Source organism: Amborella trichopoda, chromosome 5 (genome assembly GCF_054954075.1).
Source record: "Amborella trichopoda isolate Santa Cruz 75 chromosome 5, AtrichopodaSantaCruz75HAP2 v2.0, whole genome shotgun sequence".
In the NCBI taxonomy this organism is placed as follows: domain Eukaryota; kingdom Viridiplantae; phylum Streptophyta; class Magnoliopsida; order Amborellales; family Amborellaceae; genus Amborella; species Amborella trichopoda.
In genome coordinates this window covers 14,331,779-14,352,206 of record NC_142340.1, presented here as the reverse complement: position 1 = coordinate 14,352,206, position 20,428 = coordinate 14,331,779, and the positions used below count along the sequence as shown (strand labels likewise).

At 41.8% G+C, this 20,428-nt stretch overlaps 1 protein-coding gene across 4 annotated transcripts in view; it reads right to left on the bottom strand.

Annotated features, from left to right (window-relative positions):
- Positions 1 to 19,432, bottom strand: part of EMB3103 (Pentatricopeptide repeat (PPR) superfamily protein) — a 34,091-nt gene extending 14,659 nt beyond the window's left edge. For 2 of the 4 annotated variants that reach the window (XR_016056695.1, XM_006826704.4), the window contains exons 1-6: positions 19,176 to 19,432; positions 17,511 to 17,595; positions 16,120 to 16,383; positions 15,573 to 15,875; positions 3,511 to 3,615; positions 357 to 456 (exon numbers count right to left, since the gene is read on the bottom strand). Coding sequence is in view for 3 of the 4 variants with exons in the window: in XM_006826704.4 (XP_006826767.2) it covers positions 357 to 456; positions 3,511 to 3,615; positions 15,573 to 15,875; positions 16,120 to 16,371 (760 nt within the window). In the remaining variant the exon portion in view is untranslated. Of the gene's footprint in view, positions 1 to 356; positions 457 to 1,980; positions 2,171 to 3,510; positions 3,616 to 15,572; positions 15,876 to 16,119; positions 16,384 to 17,510; positions 17,596 to 19,175 lie in introns of those variants that run through there. The other 2 variants (XM_020663104.2, XM_088868484.1) reach the window with 2 other exon arrangements.
- Between the last annotated feature and the right edge of the window lie 996 nt (positions 19,433 to 20,428).

Below are 20,428 nucleotides of genomic sequence, written 5' to 3'. Positions count from 1 at the left end.
CATTTAACAAATGAAGTGACACTTTATCAAATTATGCTTCCCACTACTACTAAGCAACCAAAATAAACATAGGCTACATACTTACTGAAAATGTTGAAAACCATAATAGAATTAAAAAGTCATTTTGAATGTCTCCTAGGAAATCAAAAAATACTGCATATCATATGATTATTTACTATTTGGAGACACGTCTCTTTTGTTTTCCAACTACTTATTTCTAGAAATAATTATTAAGCAAGTCCCATAGATATTTATCTGTAGAAATCCAAAGAATGTTTTATAAGAATTTTCTCTTTTGTTGCATCCATCATGTATTTCAATCTTAAGAAACTGTTGAATTCTAGAAAAGTTATTACCCGACTTCACATTTTTTTGCTTCATATCTTCAAAGACCGCTTTGGCCTCATCGATATGTCCAGCTTTTGCAAGTCCATCCATCAATAGACAATATGGCATCTGAAAAAATATGTATTGTGACATAAATTTGAGAAGCACCAAGGCTGGTTAACAGAAAAGCTGAGAAAAGATGCTTTGGCTTCAATACTATTCCGAACTTTTTCATTTCCACCTTTTGTAAACCAATCCATAAGCTGACAACATTACATCTACCATTTAACTAAGCACAGAAAGACGGGTATCAAGCACTTAAATTGCTGATAAGTAGGTCTAAATTCGCATAATCTGACTGAATTCAGTAATATATATAGACAGATAGATATTGGTCTGTCAAAAAACAAATGCAGATTGCCTTGCCAATCTGTTGATGCATCAAGGATTGCCACCATATTATGCAAAGAACCAGTGAAACAGGCACTAGAATCACAACATCACCCTTCCACTCAGTAATGGCTACAATTAGCTACGTCGCTTAACCAATTTTAGGTCAAGGCCCACTTTTCTGAACACAACCCAATAGTTCTCACCAATTCTACCCGAACATAAAGGTCAATGACATATATTTGTCATTTGCTGATATTTTGAGGCAAAATAATAGAAACCTTGATTATATAGGTTCTATTTAATTTGAAGAATATTTTGTAGCATCAATTGCAGCAAAGGCGAGGCTAACCAAGCATTGTCAAATGTACTCTTTCATGCATACATTTTTTTTCTGTGATATTTATAAAAGGATAAGTGTTTCAAAGAAATCAAATAGATCATACCAACCCAATCAAATGAAACTGGTTACCACATGATGCATGCCTGGCATTTCAAATGTAATATTGCTCCAATCAGCGCAATATCAAAATTATGTCCAATGGGATCTCAGAAAGAACAGTGTTTTAAAGATATTATGGACATCATGGAGTCACTGTGTTACAAACAGAAAGTGTATAATTTTTCCAAGAAGTATATAAATACAAGTTAGCAATTAAAGAGCATTGCACTAGAACACACCCTCAAATTTCAATATTATAATAGAATCCTTGGTCTCCATTTTGTGATCTTTCTCTCTTTTTAAAAAAAACATGGTCTCCATTGTATGGCTTATTAATATTATATGGCAGTATAAACGCCATAATGTCTCATTACCAATACCATCATCTTCCATGAAGGGGAAAAAAATTATCCTTTCACCTAATTCACACATTCTCAAATATTAAGTAATATACACTACCGTCAGAAATTAAAAGCTCATATATTTCTCATTAGAATTACTTATGCTATTGCATGGAATATATAACTAATATAGAATGGAGAGAGCAAAAATTGTCTTATTTTTGGTAGATAACAGTTCATAAAGAGATGAAGCGATATAAAATAGTTCTTTCAAATTATACATCTAAACATAGTATCGAATGATATATAATAGTGGACACATGCAGGAGTAACTACAGAGGTAAATCATCCTTTCCACAAGGTGATACCCAGTTTTAATACAATGAACCTCTATTTTTAGCAATAGATGTGTATAAATTGGGGCAAGTAGGTCATTTATGTAACAGACAAGAGCATCTTTTTAACTTCTTACGCACACACCTCAAACTTGACATTGTATCACTTGTGTGATATGCACCTCTTATCCTCCAAATTGAATACGTAAATCATTGTGCCCCAACATTCTTAGTCATAATAAAAAGGGGCAAGACCCAACAAACCCAGGGCCGCCTAGCGAGAAAAGGGCATCTTTTTGTCACAGAACGACTAAGACTTACTCCCACTCTAACCCACCCTTCATGATTACTTGATATTACCCTTCCTACATAGAAAGAAAGAATAAGGGAACTGATTGAGAAACCACCTCCTGATAATCGCAAGTTCAAATTACAGCAGAATGTAATGACATAATATAACATATTAGGAAATAATGCTGATAAAAAAATATTAGAAATAACAACTAAACAAGATGTACATGGTACCATAAAAGCATTCTAAGTTAATTATTTCCTTTACTAATTTCTTTAACAATTGATAAATAAAATTTGAGGAACTAGATAACAAAAAGTTCATCGTTTTAAAATGGGTTAAATCCCACTTATGTGCCATTCAAGAGGTATTATTCCATCTTACCAAACAAAAAAATGCATTTAGTAAGCACTTGATTTCGGGTGTTTCTTCTTCCATCCTAGAACAACATCCACTTACCAAGCAACAAAAGTCAATATAAAAAAGTTTAAGACCCGTGGTCTAACAAATGCAATTCCAAAACACGTAGATCCTAATCATAAAAACCAGAGCAATATACCAAGAGGACTAGAGGTTAAAAAACACTATCTCCCCAAATTCCATTCCGTATCATAAGGTTCAAAAACAATTTTGAACAAGGGCATAAAAGTGCTGTATTTTTAATATTAACATGTAATCACAGACAATCAAGCAAGATGCCTGTGAAAGAGTTTCCTCTTGGAATACCCCAAAACTGTGAGGAGATAATTCCCACCACCCCAAATCAAATATTGTTCGGCATTTATAAATCCACTAACAAGTCATTTGAGCTTTCCTAACTTGAAATGAAAATCAACAAATAAAGCATAAAAAAGAAAAAACTAAGACCATCAATTTACGCAAAAAGCACGAGAGCTGCTTTGTTCCATATTGATTCAAATGAACCAGTCAAAATGAAATAATTCAGCTGCCAACTAGCTAATTTAAGGTTGAACTGGCTCATTGAAATGAATTAAAGATAACATGTGCAATGCCTTTTTGGAGCCTTCCATAGATCCAATTTATACCACTTTCCCAATCTGGAAGGTGATTAGACCACAATATTCTCCCATATTCTCATTGAGTTATATCCAACAAGCATATATATATATATATATAGAGAGAGAGAGAGAGAGAGAGAAAGAGAGCAATTTTTTTAGCCTAAAATTAGGATTTCTATTTGGCCCCATGTGTTTCATATGTATATGGTGGAAACCAAGCACCTGCCATTTCCATCCATGTTTTGTGTGGGAAAGACAAAAACACGGGCAATTAGCAATCACCTAAAAATTAAGATATGTAGAACTTCAACATCAAAGGAAAAGCCAATGAAAAATTAGGCACTTGCCGAAGTTTACTGTGTACCTCATCTCTCGCAAAGCCCAAAGTATCAAGTTCAGCTAGTAATTCTCTGGATTTATCAAAAAAGCAACCGCGAACATATACCTTTAACAAGGTGGTCAAAATCACCTATGGCAATCACAAACATAGGTAATTGAAAGAAATGAACAATAAAAATCAGCAGTCAAAATAAGCATACATATAAAAATTGTGTAACTAATAGGGAACTTGAGTTATGAATTTGATGATGTCCCTATCCATTCACTCTTGTGAACTTGAATAAAAATGGACCATTGGAAATTTTTGCGGAGAAAAGGATTAACTAAAATTATTTTGATAACGCATACAAGACAAAAACCAGTCTATATCAATCCGAATCACTGTAATAAAAGTCTCAGCAGGTACTGCAGCAAAGCGCAAAAGCACAATATCATAATTGTAATGCTATGAATCTGCCCATGCATGAAAAAGGACAGTTTATTATGTCCAAACAATGAAGATAATCATTGGAAAACACTTCTCAGTGAGAATTGGAAAAACAAAAACCCTTAAAAAAAAAATTTGCAAGTAAACAATGACGAAATTGTACATATACTTAGAATTGACAAGATGAAAATCTATAATGTAATGACATTCATACATGTATATGGGAATGCTATCGTGCAAGGTCCATTCTACCTACTCTTGAGTGAGTTCCTTGCACCATCAATAGATACCAGGTTACCTGGTTTCCATAGTGTTTCTAACCCAACGACATAGGAGATCTAATATCGAAGAAATCCCACAATAATAAGTCTGATCATTCCCCCTATACATTTGTATGGGTGAGGGGGACTTGTATACGTTCTCAAAAAATCCCTTGCAATTGTTCTCGACTGCTTATCATTTTAGGTAGTGGTAATTCCTATCATTTTGCTAGGGTCAATAAACTAAATGTAGTAACTGCTCACATTTAAACTTCAAAATCTGTTATATAGCCAAATTTCGACCTTAAAAATTATTTCAGTTATTGGCCCCAGCAAACAACAAAAAATTACTCAAACACAAATGACTTGTAGGCTGTAGCAGAGTGTAGAGGTGTTTGATATCCAAAATTTTTGGTGAAGGATCACGTGCACCAAATGAGGATAAGAATTATATACTTCCCTAGGACAAGGACGTTGAGATCCAGTGTCTCATAATGCACCTAGAGACATTAGTATGTTGGTAGAATAAGGAGTTGCCAATGTTGACACATCCATATTCTATTGAAATCCCGTTGTCCAAGACCATATATGGGTACTTTCACATTTACATATAAAGTTAGCATTTACCAATAAACCAGGTTTAATATTATAAATATAATCTGAATACTTGTCCCATGTCAGGATATGCATACCCAAATTTAAGACATGCATCCAAAATGTTGGATGTGCAATTTTTTGTTGCACATGTCCTAGTTTTCAATGAATGTGTTCATGACTTGGAAATGCAAGTTTGATTTTTTTAAGAACCTTGGTCACACATGCAGTCTCTAATTTATTCCAAAAGAACCTTGGTCACACATGCCAATAGCATGTTGCACGCGCATGAATTTGACATGCAATGGTCCAAGGTACATTCGGCAACATTTCAAGATATATCCACTGGATATAAAGATGCATGTCTCAGATACATTTTGGTGTCAAACACATGGAAACATTTCTGGCATGGGTGTTTTTGTCACAAAGGGTGTGTGACAGTGAGTTTGTGTATCAGTGTGTTTCGAATATTTCATAAACAATGCCATTTGCACTTTGATTTTGCTTCTGAATGTTGGGGTTTGTGGCCTTTAAAGGCCATGAACATGGTTTTATGGATTTCAGCTCTCATATATGTCGGAGATATGGCTAGGTTGACGATGATGTCTGTTCCCATGTGTTTATGTACTCATATTTTTATATTCCCTAGAGTATGGCTCTATTTGTTTTTGAGAAAGGTTAACATTGTAATTAAATGGAAAGAATACATTTGACTATAACCTAAAGACGGCACTCCCACAAGTTGGGTGCTCAGACAAACATAAGTAGTAAGAGAAGAAGGAGAAAGAGGGAGAGGTAAAAAGTAGAAAAATAACAAAACGATCTACAACAATAGAAGTACTCCGAGTTCAACAAACTCCCAAAAAGATCTCTATCCAGGTTTTGCTTTCGACCGGCGAGCTTTAAATTTCCTTCATAAGCTGACTATGTTGGTGCGACTTAGGTGACCGACGTTCTGACTTGCTTCCTTTGCTAGGAGAAGAAGCACCTCGTAGAGGTAAAAAAGGGGTGATGTTGGTGAAGTTATAGGGATGGGGAGGTAAGATAGAGAAAAACGGAGGTATTGTGGAACAAAATGGGAGCTCTGGCTACTAGCGAGGGGCTATCCAGCGGACCTTCCACACCCGAAAAGCCTTTGAAACTGATAGGGTTTGTAATTTTTCCCATTATCATAATTCTATTTTCCCCAAATTGTTTGTCACCTCTGTTTCCTAACTATCTTGGTGAATCCCTAAAATACCATCACACCTCTTTTCCAACTATCGAAGGAGGAGCCTTCAAAAGCGAGATGTAATCTGAGGTCAGCTATCAAGAGGTGACAGAAATATGAAGAGAGGAGGAGGAGAGAGGAGAAAACTGTGAGAGATAAGAGGGGGAGAGGTAGCCTCAGTTGCGAGATGCAATCTCTGGTCAACTGTTAGAGAAGAGAAGAAAAGAGAAGAAGGGATAGAAGAGACGAGAGGAGAGAATAAAAGAAAGGAGAGGAGGAGAGAGAGTACTCAATGCAAGAAGAAGGGGGAAATAGAGACCAAGAGGTGGAGAGAAAAGGTGTACTGAGAGAGAGTTAGCTGCTGGCAGCAGCGAGATGCAATCTCTGGTCAGCTGTTAGAAAAGAGGAGAAGAAGGGATAGAAGAGACGAGAGGAGAGAAGAGGGTAGAGGAGAAAAGCAGGAGAGAGAGTACAGAGAGTACTCAAAGCAAGAAGAAGACAGAACAAGAGAGAATGCGGAGGAGAGAGAAGGTGCCCCGAGAGAGAAGTTGCTGCTATCAGCACTAAAGATTAAAAGTATGGGCAGAAAAAAGAGATGGGTTGGGAATAGGGGTTTGATTGATAGGGGGTGTGTTAGGTTGAAGAGATTTGGTGTATTTGGGTAGAGAGAGAACTGGGGTCTGGGTATAGAAAAGGAGGTTGAGTAGGTTGGTTGGAGAGAGGGCAGAAAGATGGTTAGAGAGAGAGGGTTTGGGTGAAGAAGAGAGAGCTAGGTTTGAGTGGGGGTAGGGGTGAACAAATGCTTTCCTTGTTTAGGGATCTCCTGCTGAGAAGGCCTAGCCAATGAATGAATTGCTGAAGCGGTGGAGATTGTGATGTAGCGAGAAGTACCAGTCTCACCTCGAGCTCTTAAGCTGTGGCTAGAAGTATGAAATATTGTTGCGGAAGCTATAGGATGGGGGGATGTGCATGCAGGAGTAAAGGTATGTGCCCCCTCAAAAAAGAAATTCTTCTTTTTTTTTTTCTTTTTTCTTTTCTTCTTTTCTTCTTTTTTTTTTCTTTTTTCTTTTCCTCTTTTCTTTTTTTGATAATGTTAACTTTGTATCGCTGTAAGAGAGAGTACAAGTGAAAGGGGGAAGAGAGGACCTCGAGTACCCACGAGGCAGGTACCTTGGTCAAAAAAATAGGTCCGAAGACCCTATACAAAAAATCAGCCATGTCCTGCCAGATTACAAAAATTAGAGTGTAGCAAAAATGGGGCTTATAAGAGACGCCCGAGTACAATAAAAAAGGAAAGGTAACTATAGTCCAGGGAAGCCTCTACGGTCCAGAGCAAAAAAGGAGATGGACCGGTCAGAGTCTTCCACACTTGCCCGTGCTCCGTCTTTAACAAGAAGATCAGCGAGCTCGTTTGACGTCCGCCAGGTATGCCTCCATAAGACGTTCATATCCCTGCATATATGATTAATTTCATCAAAAATTGTGGAGAGGTACCACGGAGAAGGGGAGGTGCCTGCTGCCCAAGAGATGATGTTTTGGGTGTCTCCTTCCACCATCAAGTGTTGGCCCCAGGAAAGCCATCGCTTCAGCGACCTGGGAATCTCCATGGCCCACATTTTCCAAGTAGGTGAGGAGAATATTGTTGTTGTGATCCCGAAATACCCCTCCTGCCCCTGATGGCCCTGGGTTTCCCAATGAACAACCATCAAAGTTGAGTTTGATGGCGTTGACTGGAGGGGCCAACCAGTTGTGGGGCCTTTGTTTCTTGTAAGGTTGGAGGTTCAAAATATTTTCCCACTGACTGAGAAAGGTGTTAGAAGAGATCCCTACAAAATCCTTGTGAGTTGAGGCCCAAAACGTTACTAAGGACGTAACCTTCTGGAAAAGCACTGGAACTTCTCTTTTGTGGCCTTTGAAAACCCTCTCATTCCTCTCTATCCAAATAACCCAAATGATTGCAGCGATTGCTGACTTCCACAAAGTTCTGCCGGCCTTAGGCCAATGGTAGCCGGGGTAGGAGGAATGAGAGCCTGGACCGAGGGTGGGAGAACCCATTGAATTTTAAACAGCTGAAGAGTACAGCTCCAGAGGTCAAAAGCCAGGCTGCAATGTAGGAAAGGTGAGGGTTAGTCTCTTCCTCAAGCAGGCACAAACTGCATCTGTTTGGAAGCGAAAGTCCTCCTCTTTGAAGGTGGTCGACTGTGAGAGCCCGTTGGCACATCCAATTGAAGGTTTGGACTTTTGGAGGCGCTATGGTTGACCACACTTTGGATTGGACAGAAGTGGGGTTCAGAGGGTAAGTAATGGGTTGAATAAGTTTGTTGTAGAAAGAGGCTACTGAGAAGGCACTCAAGGGAGAGAGAGTCCATACCAGTGAGTCAGTCCCTGAGGGAGATAAGAAGATGGGGTGTAAGGCTGCGGACATCGAGATGAAGAGTGTTGTCTCTTCCTCGATTAAGTTCCTTCTGAAAAAGGGATTCCAAGACCTTTTGCCACCTAATAGGACCATCTCTTCAGCGATGGTTGATTCTTTGTTGACGAAGAGGTGAAAGAGAGAGGGGAACCTAAGAGAGGCATGTCCAATCCAAAGGTCGGACAAAAAGCACACTCTAGAACCTTATTTGGGGTGGAAGCGGGATGGATTGGTTGAAAAGAGCAAGAGAGGATGAAAAGGACAGGCACCAGAGGGCCTACTACACCAGAGGGCCTACTACAGGAGGTCCTGTCAGGCACCCACTTATGAGCTGGGATCCTGTATTTGTTGCGAATGACCTGTGCCCAGAGGGAGTTTGGTTGAGTAGCCAATCTCCACCACCATTTCCCTAGTAGAGCCAGGTTTTGTTTTCTAAGATTCCTGATTCCGAGCCCTCCTTGGGATTTGGGTAGTCGGACTGTGTCCCAAGAGATTAGGTGGTGTCTGGTTGTTTCCCCTTGGCCAGACCAAAGGAAGTTTCTCATGAGCTGGTCCAGGTTATTAGCTACCGAGGCTGGCATGTGGAAAATGGACATTAAGTAGATAGGGGCATTGGCCAGAGTGGCTTTGACCAGCGTGGATCGACCTGCCAGGGAAAGAAACCTCCCTTTCCAGCCGGCCAAGCGCTTGTCCACTCTGTCAATAATTTGAGCCCATTGTCTTTTTTTGGGCTTCCCCAAGTCCAAAGGTATGCCCAAGTAGGTGGTGGGGAGGTCCTCTACTTTGCAGTCCCAGGAAGGAATAAGGGCTCTGATTTCTTGACTCGTGAGGCCCACCCCCAGCATATTTGATTTATCTATTAACTTTAAATCCCGTGGCAGTCTCAAAACAAATGAGAAACAGCCTCAAGTTGTAGATCTCCTGTGGGGACGCGTCAAGGAGGACTAGTGTATCATCTGCATATTGCAGACGAGACATTGAGGGGCCCTGTGTGCTACATTGGAAGGCTGAAAGAAGGCCTTCTTGATAAAGACAAGAAATGGACCTACTGAAGACCTCTGCGACTACAGCGAAGAGAAAAAGGGACAAAGGATCCCCTTGGCGAAGGCCTCTCGAGGATGGGAAGAAACCCTTCGGGCTCCCATTTATGAGAATAGAGAAATGGGGGTTTGTGATACAGCCTTGCATCCATATTCTCCACCGGTTACCAAAGCCCATCCTAGCCATCGTTTCGGCTAGTAGGGACCAATCGACGTTGTCATAAGCCTTTTCCCAGTCCATTTTGAAAATTAAACCTGGCTTCTTAGATAAGTGCCATGAGTGGAGACACTCATGCGCAATCATCGCCCCATCCAAAATCTGCCTGTCTTGGATGAAGGCAGATTGAGACGGAGAGATGATCAGAGGGAGGACGAGCTTTAGTTTGGAGGCTAATTCCTTCACCAGAATTTTGTATGAGGAATTGAGTAAGATAATGGGGCAAAAGTCGTTAAGCTCCTCATCCCCGTCAATTTTGGGAACAAGAGCAATAAAGGTAGCGTTTATTGCTTTGTTGAGGATCCCCCTATGGTAGAATTCTTCGAAGAAGCTACTGATATCAGGTAAAAAGACACCCTGGAAGGATTTGAAGGGGGCGACTGGGAAGCCGTCCGACCCCGAGGCTTTGTCTTTGGCAAGTTGGTCAATAGCACAGACGATTTCCTCTTGAGAGAAAGGTCGTTCCAACCACTGAGCAGGAAGAGTTAAAACGTCCAAGGTAGTCATTCTAGGCCTGAGGTCCAAAGGGGCAGTGTAGAGGGACTTGAAGTAAACAAGGATAGCAGATTCTATTTCATCGAGTTGAGTTAGAAAATGATTGTCCACTTTGATGGTGGAAATCGTATTCTCTTCTACGGCAATTTGCTATTCGGTGAAAGAAAGTTGTGTTTTAGTCCCATGTTTTAAGCCACTTGACTCTGGATCTCTGGTACCAGAAGAGTTCTTCTTTCTTAAGGGTAGAAAACTTGTCCAGCTTGTATTGTGTTCTAAGGTTAGCTTCTGTATCAGTGAGGGGTCTGGACTCTTCTACCCCATCGAGCTCTTGGATAGAATTGAGCAGGGAATATTTTGATTGGGAGTAGTTACTAGGTAAAGATGTGCTCCAAATTTTGAGAGATTTTTTCAAGAGTTGGAGTTTGAATTGAAGCTTAAAGCCTACTCTACCCAATACCTGAGATGAGAAAGAGGACCACCAACTAGGGATAAGGTCGGAGAGGGAGTGTTCTTCTAGCCAGGCCATATCGAAACGGAAAGGTTTCGGGCCCCTTCGAAAGGCCTAGATGTTTAGGAGGATGGGGTAGTGATCCAAGGTAGGTTTAGGTAGAGTGAGGGCATGGGAGCCAGGGAAGGCAGCCTCCCAATCCAGAGAAAGTAGAAGATGGTCCAGCTTAGCAAGGGAAGGTTGAGAAAAATGGTTTGACCAAGTAAAACCATTCCCTTGGAGAGGAATGTCTAAAGTTCTTAGCGGGAGACAAAGTCTGAGAAGTCGAGCATTCCTTGTGAGATGCTTGGATTGAGATTCCTTTCAAAGGACCACCTGGTGATATTGAAATCACAGCCCAAACACCACGCAAAGTGGGGTAAAGAGGCAACCAGTTCAAGTTCAGACCAGAGACGTGGACGAAGGGAAACGGAGTTGGGCCTGTTAATAGCACAGAATTTGAAAGGAAAGCCATCTGAGACCCTAGAGAGGAGGACCGTTACAGAGAAGGCTCCTATGTGGGAAGAATGGAGATGGTACTCAGTTGGGTTCCAGAGCACCCAGATGCCTCCAGAAGCCCCGTACGCCGGTAAGGTAACCCAATGACAGGGTCTTCTACCCCACACCTCGCGGATTAACCGGAGGTTAGGCTCTGGTTGTTTGATCTCTGTTAAGGCTAAGATAGCAGGGCTAAGTTTGATGGAAAAATCCCTGACAGAGTCCCTTTTGGACTTCTGTCCCAACCCTCTAATATTCCAGGAAAGGATTTGCGTAGGTAGAAGGAGGGACAGTAGGGGAAGCAATCCTAACCGATTGCCTCAAAGGAAAAATAAGCGGTGGGGTGGAAGGAGTTAAGGCACCAACAGAGTGTTTGTCATAGCTGATAGAGGAGAAGAGGTTTAGCAACTCTCTTTGACCTTTTACGCTCACCTTGGCTCGGCTTCGGGTGTCTGCTTGCAAGAACCGGTGCGCCGCGCCTTCCGGGCCCTCGTGTTCGAAACCCATAACCGGGTATAAATCCTTCATTCTATCTACCAACCTGTGGTTCCCATCCCCGTCGACCCTCTCGGCTTCCGCTGCTGCCAAGGGGGTAGAGATGGGTGCAAGAGAGGTGGGTGCTGTAGAAGTTTTGGGTAGATCTTGGAAAGTAAGAGAACAAGGCAAGGAAGCAGGTGAAGGCAGCTCCAATAGAGGTTCCTGTGGTTTGGGAGGGGGAGAAACAAGGGTAGAGGTCTGGAGGTAAGGGGGGAGAGGCCACCGGAGTAGGGGTGGAAGCAGAGACTTCCGGCGTTTAAGAGACGGATCCAGGGGAAGCTACAGGGGAGGGGGTCGGCTGGAAATACTGATGAGAGGGGGGAGGGAAAGCACCAAAGACAGGGGAGGGGGGAGGGGGGCAAGAGAGGTTTCGCCAAGACCCTCGAAGGGACCAGGGTTAGGTGGGGGGGTGGGGGGGAGTAAAGTGGGAGGAAGTGGTGGGGGTAGGAGTGGGGAACAACATATGGCCAAGTAGAGTAGGTAGGAAAAGGGAAGAGAACAGTAGCTACCCTGCCGATATGGACAATTTGCGAAGATTGGGGAAATTAAGGGGCGACAAGCAAGGAGAGGCAGGTCAAGGGAGTGTACGACCATGATGCCATAAGGAAGCAAAGAGGTGTCCAAATCCATAGACGAAGGAGAAGAGAACCACACTAAAGACGACTGGAAGCAAACATCCTCTAAAGCAAGTGGCAGGAACGACAGGGAGAGGAGCAGAAGGGGCCAAGAGAAAGAGCCAAATTCTCGGCTCTCAGCTTGAGAGGGGGAGGTGAGGTGAGATAACAAGGTAGGGGGCCTTCCAGGGGGAGGTAGCAGAGGAGAGGAGGGGGAAGAGGAGACCCCCTATGAACCAAGAGGGGGCAAAGAAAGGAAGGAGAGGTTGGTATGACGGGGAGGAGGGGATGACTCACCCTTGGGAGGGGAAGAGGAGACAGGTGGCAGGAAGTCTGTCACTGACAAGACGGTGGTAGGTGAGATAGGGGACGCGGACGACTGTGGGAAGCCAGATGGAAAGGTGAGGGTTGAGGTGTCTAGGGGAGGTTGAGGTGGCTAGGGGGCAGGTGAAAGGAAGGAGCAGGCGTACGGGGGAGGTTGAGGCGGCTAGGGGCCAGGTGAAAGGACGGAGTCGGCGTACGGGGGAGGTTGAGGCGGCTGGGCCCGGCGAGATTCTTAGCATTAAATGCTAAAGCATGTGAAGAAGCTAGTGATAGCGAACCCAAGGACGAAGAGGACAGCCCCATCTGCCGCGTGTCAGGCATGCGGGGACAGATGGCAGGAGAGAGCCGAAGGCACAGGGACAAGTGTTTGGGCCTCGTCAGAGGTTCTCGGGATAAGGGTAATAGCCAAAGGGCCAGAGATGTGGGGGTCCGGGTCAGAGGCACTGCCCGACGGCCCAGGGGGGAAAGGGTGGTTCGTGTCCACCACTACCTCCTTCTCACGTCAATGTAAGAAATGGATCGAAAGGGCCGGGTTAGACCCACTGGGCTCTACTGCCTGGCCGTCTACGGAGCAGGGGGCCTTAGAACTGGGCTCAAGACCCACCTTCCCGGGTCGGTGTAAGAGAGGGACCGAAAGGCCCGGGCTAGACCCTCCAGGCTCTACTGCCTGGCCGTCTACAGGGCATGGGCCCTTGGAACTGGACTCGAGACCCACCTGTGATGCCTATTTGTTGGCAAAGGCAGAACCCCGGTGAGCGCCATGTGGTTGCCAGGAGGGGGGACATGCAGAAGATCTGGGCCCGGCGCGACCCGGGACAAGGACGGAACCTGGGGGCTGGTGGGGGCGATGCCGCTGGAGGTAGCGTGGATTCAAGGAAACTGTGGTCCAAGCAGAGGTTGAAGGACCCTTGGGCACGGGAGAAGTCGGAGAAACAAGGAAATTGGCTAAAGGAGGGGAAGCCTCCGACCATGAGAGAGAGATGGGGTAGAAGAGGTTGTTAGCTTCTATCCACACACAAGGTGGGATGAGCTTTGTATCCAGAACCTCCATAAGCAAACGGATGGAGCCAAGAGGGAGGGTTTCAATGGACTTCCAATGGATTGAAATCAGAGTTCCACAGGCTTCCACCACTCTCCCAAACGTGGACAGAGACCATGCATGGAGGGGCAAGTAGTGTAGGGTGAGCCAAATTTTTTTCCTTCTGAAGGCACCTTCCAGAGGGGTCCATGCATGAAGCCAGAGATTAGCCCCTTTGAAGGCTAGGGGTTGGGAGTTCTGTAACACCTGGCATGCTTGTTCTGTAGACGAGAAGGAAAAAAGGAGGTCCCCCCCGGAGATAGACCTGACGGTGATGTTTGGGTCCTGCCAGGTGCTTTGACCCCATTTTTCTATGCCTCTCGCATCACCTCGAGGGGGCTGGAACGTGCCAACCAGAGAGGCTAGGAATTTGACTTGAAGAAGGGAGGACTCTTCAGGGAGGATGGAGACGACGAAGGGGCAAAATGAGGAGGCCTTGCAAGGAGTGGAAGAAATCCCCTTTGTACCCACTGAGGAGGCAGAGGGAGCAGGAGAAGACGAGGGGCGGGCTGTTACCTACAAGTAGGAAGTAGGGAAAGAGGTGGTGGGATCCTCTGAAGCCACTTGAAAAGAGGCCAGTGGGGATGCCTCTAACTTCTTCGGTGCAGAGAGCAAGGGGCCAGAGGGCCGGAGGGGGGGCAGAGCCTTGGAAGGAGGAGGGGTAGAAAGGCGGAAGGGCTTGGGGTAGAGGTCATAGATAACACTCCAATTGAAAGGGGAGAGAGAGGAGGAAGGGAGACCACGATGTCTCCGCTTCTTCATACTTAACCATGACATTAATGGAGATTTAAGGAAGCAATAGTTCCTGCTCAATTTTTACAAGCATACCATTTTTCTTTTCCTCTTTTTTTTTCCTTCTTTTTTTCCCCTGCCTCTTTTTTTTCCCTGCCTCTTTTTTTTTTTTCCTATTTTGAAAGAAACCATTAAAGGCTAGAGCAATGAAAACTGTGTCCATGGAAAAAAGAGGCCATGTGAAAAGACTCCAGGGATGAAAGAAACCAAGTGAGTCTACCTACCTGATGAAAGAGGCTAATAGGGCAGGTAAAATACTTCGATGAGAGAAGCCATTTGAAATGGTTGGAGCGGATCCAACTATCTAGGTGCTGGGCTGCGTCTCTCTCACCTTGGCGTGTGAGTAGGCCTTGGTTAGATGAAGTAGACCCATAGCCTGGGCTGGATAGGCCTAGTCCCTATGATGCGCATCGGATTCAGGGTACTCTATCGAGGTCAGTTTAGCCCAATAGTGGATGTCGATCTAGAAGGAACCCAAGAAACTCCTGAGTAGAACCGGACAACAGGAAACCAAAACCCCCATGCACGTGCCTCACCTTCTCTCTCTTTTACACTCAACAAAACCCTTTCGGACAAAGATATACCTTTCTGCTTTGGGTGAAGAATGCAATCATCGAGTTGTGTGAGGCGTAGAAGAGTAATTTAGTGAATATCTTTATATCGCGCTAGACCAAAAGTAGACAAATTTGGAGATGGAATCTCAGCCACTCAGAGAGATTTAAAATATACATTTTATGTTCTACCCATAATCCAAAAAACTCAACATCCCACCTTAAATAAGGGCAGAAAAGCAATTCTTTATTGGGACAATCTCAAAACTTGCATATAGAGGACGGCAACTTCCATAAAACAAAAAAGAAAATTGAAAAAGAAAAAAAGACAAAAGGTAAAAGAAATGGTTTATCACTCCAAATATAACGAAATGCAATTTAACCTACTATCTGGATGGGAATTTCAGAACAGTAATCTATGACAATATAAATGCATGATATGCCAGATTATATACTAATGAAGACAAAGGAAAAAGGAACAGTGAGTGATAAAAGAAAAGTGAAGAAGATTCTGTAAGTGAGAAAAATACATGAAGAGAAGATAACGCACCTTATTTGGCACTAAACCAGCAGATTTTATATCTTCCACCAGCTTATCAGCCTTTTTATGGTTTCCTTCCACAGCATATGCATTAAGCAAAGAGCTGTAATGGAAGATATTTGGGGAAAAACCCTCCGCTCTCATTTGCTGAAAGAATGTTTCAGCTTCTTCACATTGATTATTTGAAGCACAAATAGCTAAAAGAGACCCATATATGACGCTGTCCATGCAAAGACCGCTAATTTTTAGTTCCTTGATTAGCTGCAAAGCCTGTGAATAGCCATTTTTATTTTTATTGCAACCTGCAAGAAGCTGGCAGAGAGAGAGGCAAAGATGATCAGAAAACTGAGACCCTTAAAGAACTCAAACTATAAATATTCAAGAGAAATATAAGAGCTTAAAAAGCATGTATCAGTTAGGGACTTGAATATTCAAGAGAAATAAAAGAGCTTAAAAACCATGTATCAGTTAGGGACTTGAATATTCAAGAGAAATAAAAGAGCTTAAAAACCATGTATCATGCATCAGTTAGGGACGACAAGCTAATATTGCTTACTGAACTATAGGTCACAGTATCCGGAGTGAGACCCCCCTTCTTCATCTGTTCAAACAACTTGATACTGCTCTCAAATTTTCCATTCCTAGCCAGACAGCCCAAAATGGAATTGCATACAGTCACATCGTAAAGTGTAGGTTCATCCTTTATACTCTGGTATACTTGTAAAGCTTTCACAGTATTGCCACTCCTGCCCATGTATTTGATGAAGCTGCTGTAAGATGAAATATTGACCTTCCCAAGCTTCTGCATCCAATTAAAAAGCTGCACAATGCAACAAAGCACTATGTAATTACACCCATTTGCACCAATATGCAAGTCTTTTTACTTCTTTTTTTTTCCGTGTGAGGAGAAAACTAAAAGGATATATGAATGAGAAATGTGTGAAGATGCACAAACAATACACACCTATTATCCACTAGTATTTAGTTCATCCCACTAAAAGTCATGCAATTCATGCAGTTACGCTGCAGAAACCTAGAGTTTTTTTTTGTTATGTATCAAAATCCCAATCCCATAAGAGTTTGGGTTTTAACCACAAACAAATCGGGTAGGTTGCCAACGAGCATGGAGTTCAGAATCAAAGTCATAAGACCATGCTAAAGCTCTAGAAGTTTAGAAAATGAAGTTTTAGTACGGAGGTTTCGGATAAGACCAACAAACTATTTGAAAGGTGGAAAGTCAGTGTTCTTTTATTTTAGCATAACCCAAAGTGTTTTGGATGGCCTGTTATAAATAGATAGATGAAAATCCATTGCACGCAAAAGAATTACCAAATCGGGTTCTTTCACCATGCTTAGCAAAATCTTGAACAATGCATCCCACACCTAATATTTATTCTTAAAATGTACCAGAGTTAAACACTAGACTGGAAAGTAATAGATCTGATTGAACTCTGTTAGGTTTTGAAAGTTTTCCCACTGAAGTTTGAGATATTCTATAATTTTAAGGTGCTTTTGGCTTTCAATTTGGTGCAAACGATTTCTAAGCAAAGAATCCCAAGTAAAGGAAAGACTAAAGGTCAATGCAGCAAGGATAGAATACAATCTTCTGTGGGACTGCTGATCTTTCAAACATAACACTTTGAAGATGTCACTACTACAATACTCCAATGACTCGCAGAAATCATAGTGTTTGGGAACTTCCATAAGGTACAGATCATTGATGCATGTACAAGCATCTGGTATTTTAATTTCCATCAAGGAGACAAGGACTGCAAAATTAGTTGTAAGGAAATTTCCAAGGTTAACAATTTATGAGGGGGTTAACATCATTTGGGATAGATAGTGAACTTATAGTAGTATAAATGTGAAAACAAGCCTCCATTGTAATTGCATTGAAAACACTCGTTATATGAAGTATAAAACAAATAGTTATTCCATCAATAGCACCTGAGAAATCTCCCGCCATTTATTAGACTTCCCAAAATTTCGCAGAATAATATTCAGATCTTGCAACTGCAACTTGCCTCCCAATCTGCAAAATACTGATGGCCATCAGCTCCTGAATGCTAGCTGAGCCTCTTTGTTTTTTATTTTTTCTTTTTCTGAGAGGTAGCCAAGAAGTTGAAACCAATAACTATAACAAAACAAGTTGCTCGAACAAAGTTTAATTTTTGGTGCACTATACACTGAGATTGTTGTCCAAAATAAAAATGTAAGCAATCTAGACATTAGGACAGTTGTGACTTGAATCGACTGCAACCTTCACGGAGAAATCATAGAAAAGTTTCAAGTTTTGATAGTGCATGCAGTCCATAAAGATAATATTTGGAATAACAAGTCTCAAACCCAAAAAATAAACTGAAAGACCACTTCCACACAGGTGTAGAGTTTGAGCTTGATAAGGCTCTTTTGTCGATTGACATGATTTTGTTGTTATAAAGTTGTATGGTTATTTAATTTCTTCATTCCCTATGCTGATATGTTTCTTTCAATTTCCTCATTTTCAAAAAAAATGTGACTAACTAACTGTGCATGTAGATTGGGGAGCGATCGATTTGAGCATTTCATGAGCTCAAACTTAATATTGCGACTAAAGGGGTTGTCGCACAGTTAAAAAACAGCACTTTCAAGTTCATGATACCTCCATTTTAAGTGCATGGAGCACCCATCTCTTTTAGCTATCTCACATGATGGTTCGTTAGCAGGAGTATTTCAACCTTAGCAATATGGTTCTCTGAACTTAGTCAAAAACTTACCCTTTACACAGACCAGATAATTCTGACTGCAAGGAAAATGGTGAATAGCATTAACATAAAGAAAAAAAGTTGAAATGCGTTGATCATGGACTTAATTCAACTTGGTGGCCCCTACCCCCATTCAAGAACAAATGAACTACGTTCTTCTATCTAACATATAGAAAACCCATATTTCCTAATTGTTGCCACAATAAGGCTTCTGCATAAAGATCTGTTGCTTGTGAAGGACTCTGCAGCTCTAAGAATTGACAAAGAAACACCACAAAATAACTAAAGGAGTTTCCCAACATTGTGTTTGAGGATGTTGGGTGCTCCTCGGACGAATCTTCATTTTGCAAACACATGGCAAAGTCACTGTACAATGCCTGCTAGTGGAGAATCTGTCAAGATATAGAATGATAAATGGCACGTCCACATTGAAAGTTTGATGATGTCAAAAGATGAAAAACCACACAGACGAATGCTGATGAAATAGATGACAATGCACAGTGTTGGTTGAGAGATTGAATTCATGATAAACAAAAAAGTGTCAGAAATAGCCATCGGAGGTTTTATATCATCAGACATTGGAAAAGACTTATGTAAATCAGCCTGCAACATGGGTTTGTTTCAAATTCAAAAACTAGAGGGAGAAATACAAACAAGGACGAAACGGAAACAGAATGGTGGAAAGCCCAGAAATTATAATCCCCAGAAAATGAGTTTCAGAATAGAAAGAGAAATAACAGAGTGAGGACTGAAAGCCAAACAAATAGGTAAAATCCCATACAAAAGCATATCAGATTACCAACAAAAGAAATAAGCAAAACCAAATGGAAAGAACTGAGCTTTCGGCGCATGAGTTCAAGCAATGGACCTGGAAAGAGCTGAACCCAAATCAGAAGCCCCTTGAATCTCAGTTATTGCAGCCCTCCTTTCGAACCAAGGGAACGCATTATCCCGAACCGTGAGCCCATTAACCGCGTCCTCAGAAAGCACACGACTAACGCCTGCTTCACTAGAAGTGGAACCAGGCTTGTTTCTGTTTGTTTGAGAGAAGCCATTGTCCAGCTCTGCAATGTATTTTTGAACCAGAGAATGGGAAGTGGAAGTGGACTTGAATTGTGGATAGGAGAGAGCGACCCAAGTCCGAGGGCCCCTTGGACACTTTGGAAGCGTGCAAGGTGAACGCAGAGGAAAATAAATGGGATCTAAACGAGACCCACTGATGCTCTGCATCTCTCTCTAAACCCTCTCTCCTCTCTCTAGGCCTTCTATCTCTAAGCCTTCTCTGAGCTTTCAGGAAACGGTACTCCAGCAAGTCAGTTCATTGGTCTCTTGCAGAAGCAAAATGGTCAAGAAAATAGGACCGGGTAACTTATCTACCCAAGTAATGCTGTGATCCGTGAATGGGGTTTTTATTCATGTGCGTTCCCTTCCCAAAAAAAAAAAAAAAACGATTTTTAAGTGTTGATGGACGTGATCGATCGACAAAATATTTTTTTGAGATTCAATAATTAGGAGTCAAAATATATGTTTAGGCAAAATATATGTTTAGGCGATCTACAAAATATTTTTTTGAGCTTTAATATTTAGGAGTCAAAATATATGTTATAGGTGATTGTAAGAATTTTCAGCACCAAAACTACAACAAGATTTAAATGTGCGTCTTATTTTGATCATTAAGGTGGACACCTTATACAAATTGCACACAATAAATTATAGGTGGAATATGATTTTTAGTATCACAGTGAATTCCTTAGTGCCTCTAACATATATTGTAATACGAGCATGTATATTAGGGAAATGTTTTAATAAGGTTGCAACCTTAAAATGTAGAATCACATATGCAACTCAAAAATCTATTGAAAATGTTGTTTTAATGTTGAAAACCTCTAATCGATCATCTCGACATCGAGATGTATAAATATGGAAAAAAAAAAGTTTTTGAGTCCCTGAAAGAGTGCATCTTGCAACACATTATCTAGACCGTTCATTTTCAAGATTTTCACGTATTTATAGATCTACTTGATTTTAAAAATTTTTAATTAGGTATGAAAATAGAGTTTAAGATAATACTGAGAATTTTTTACAAAAAAATACATGTTATGATAAAATTTTAAGGTGCGC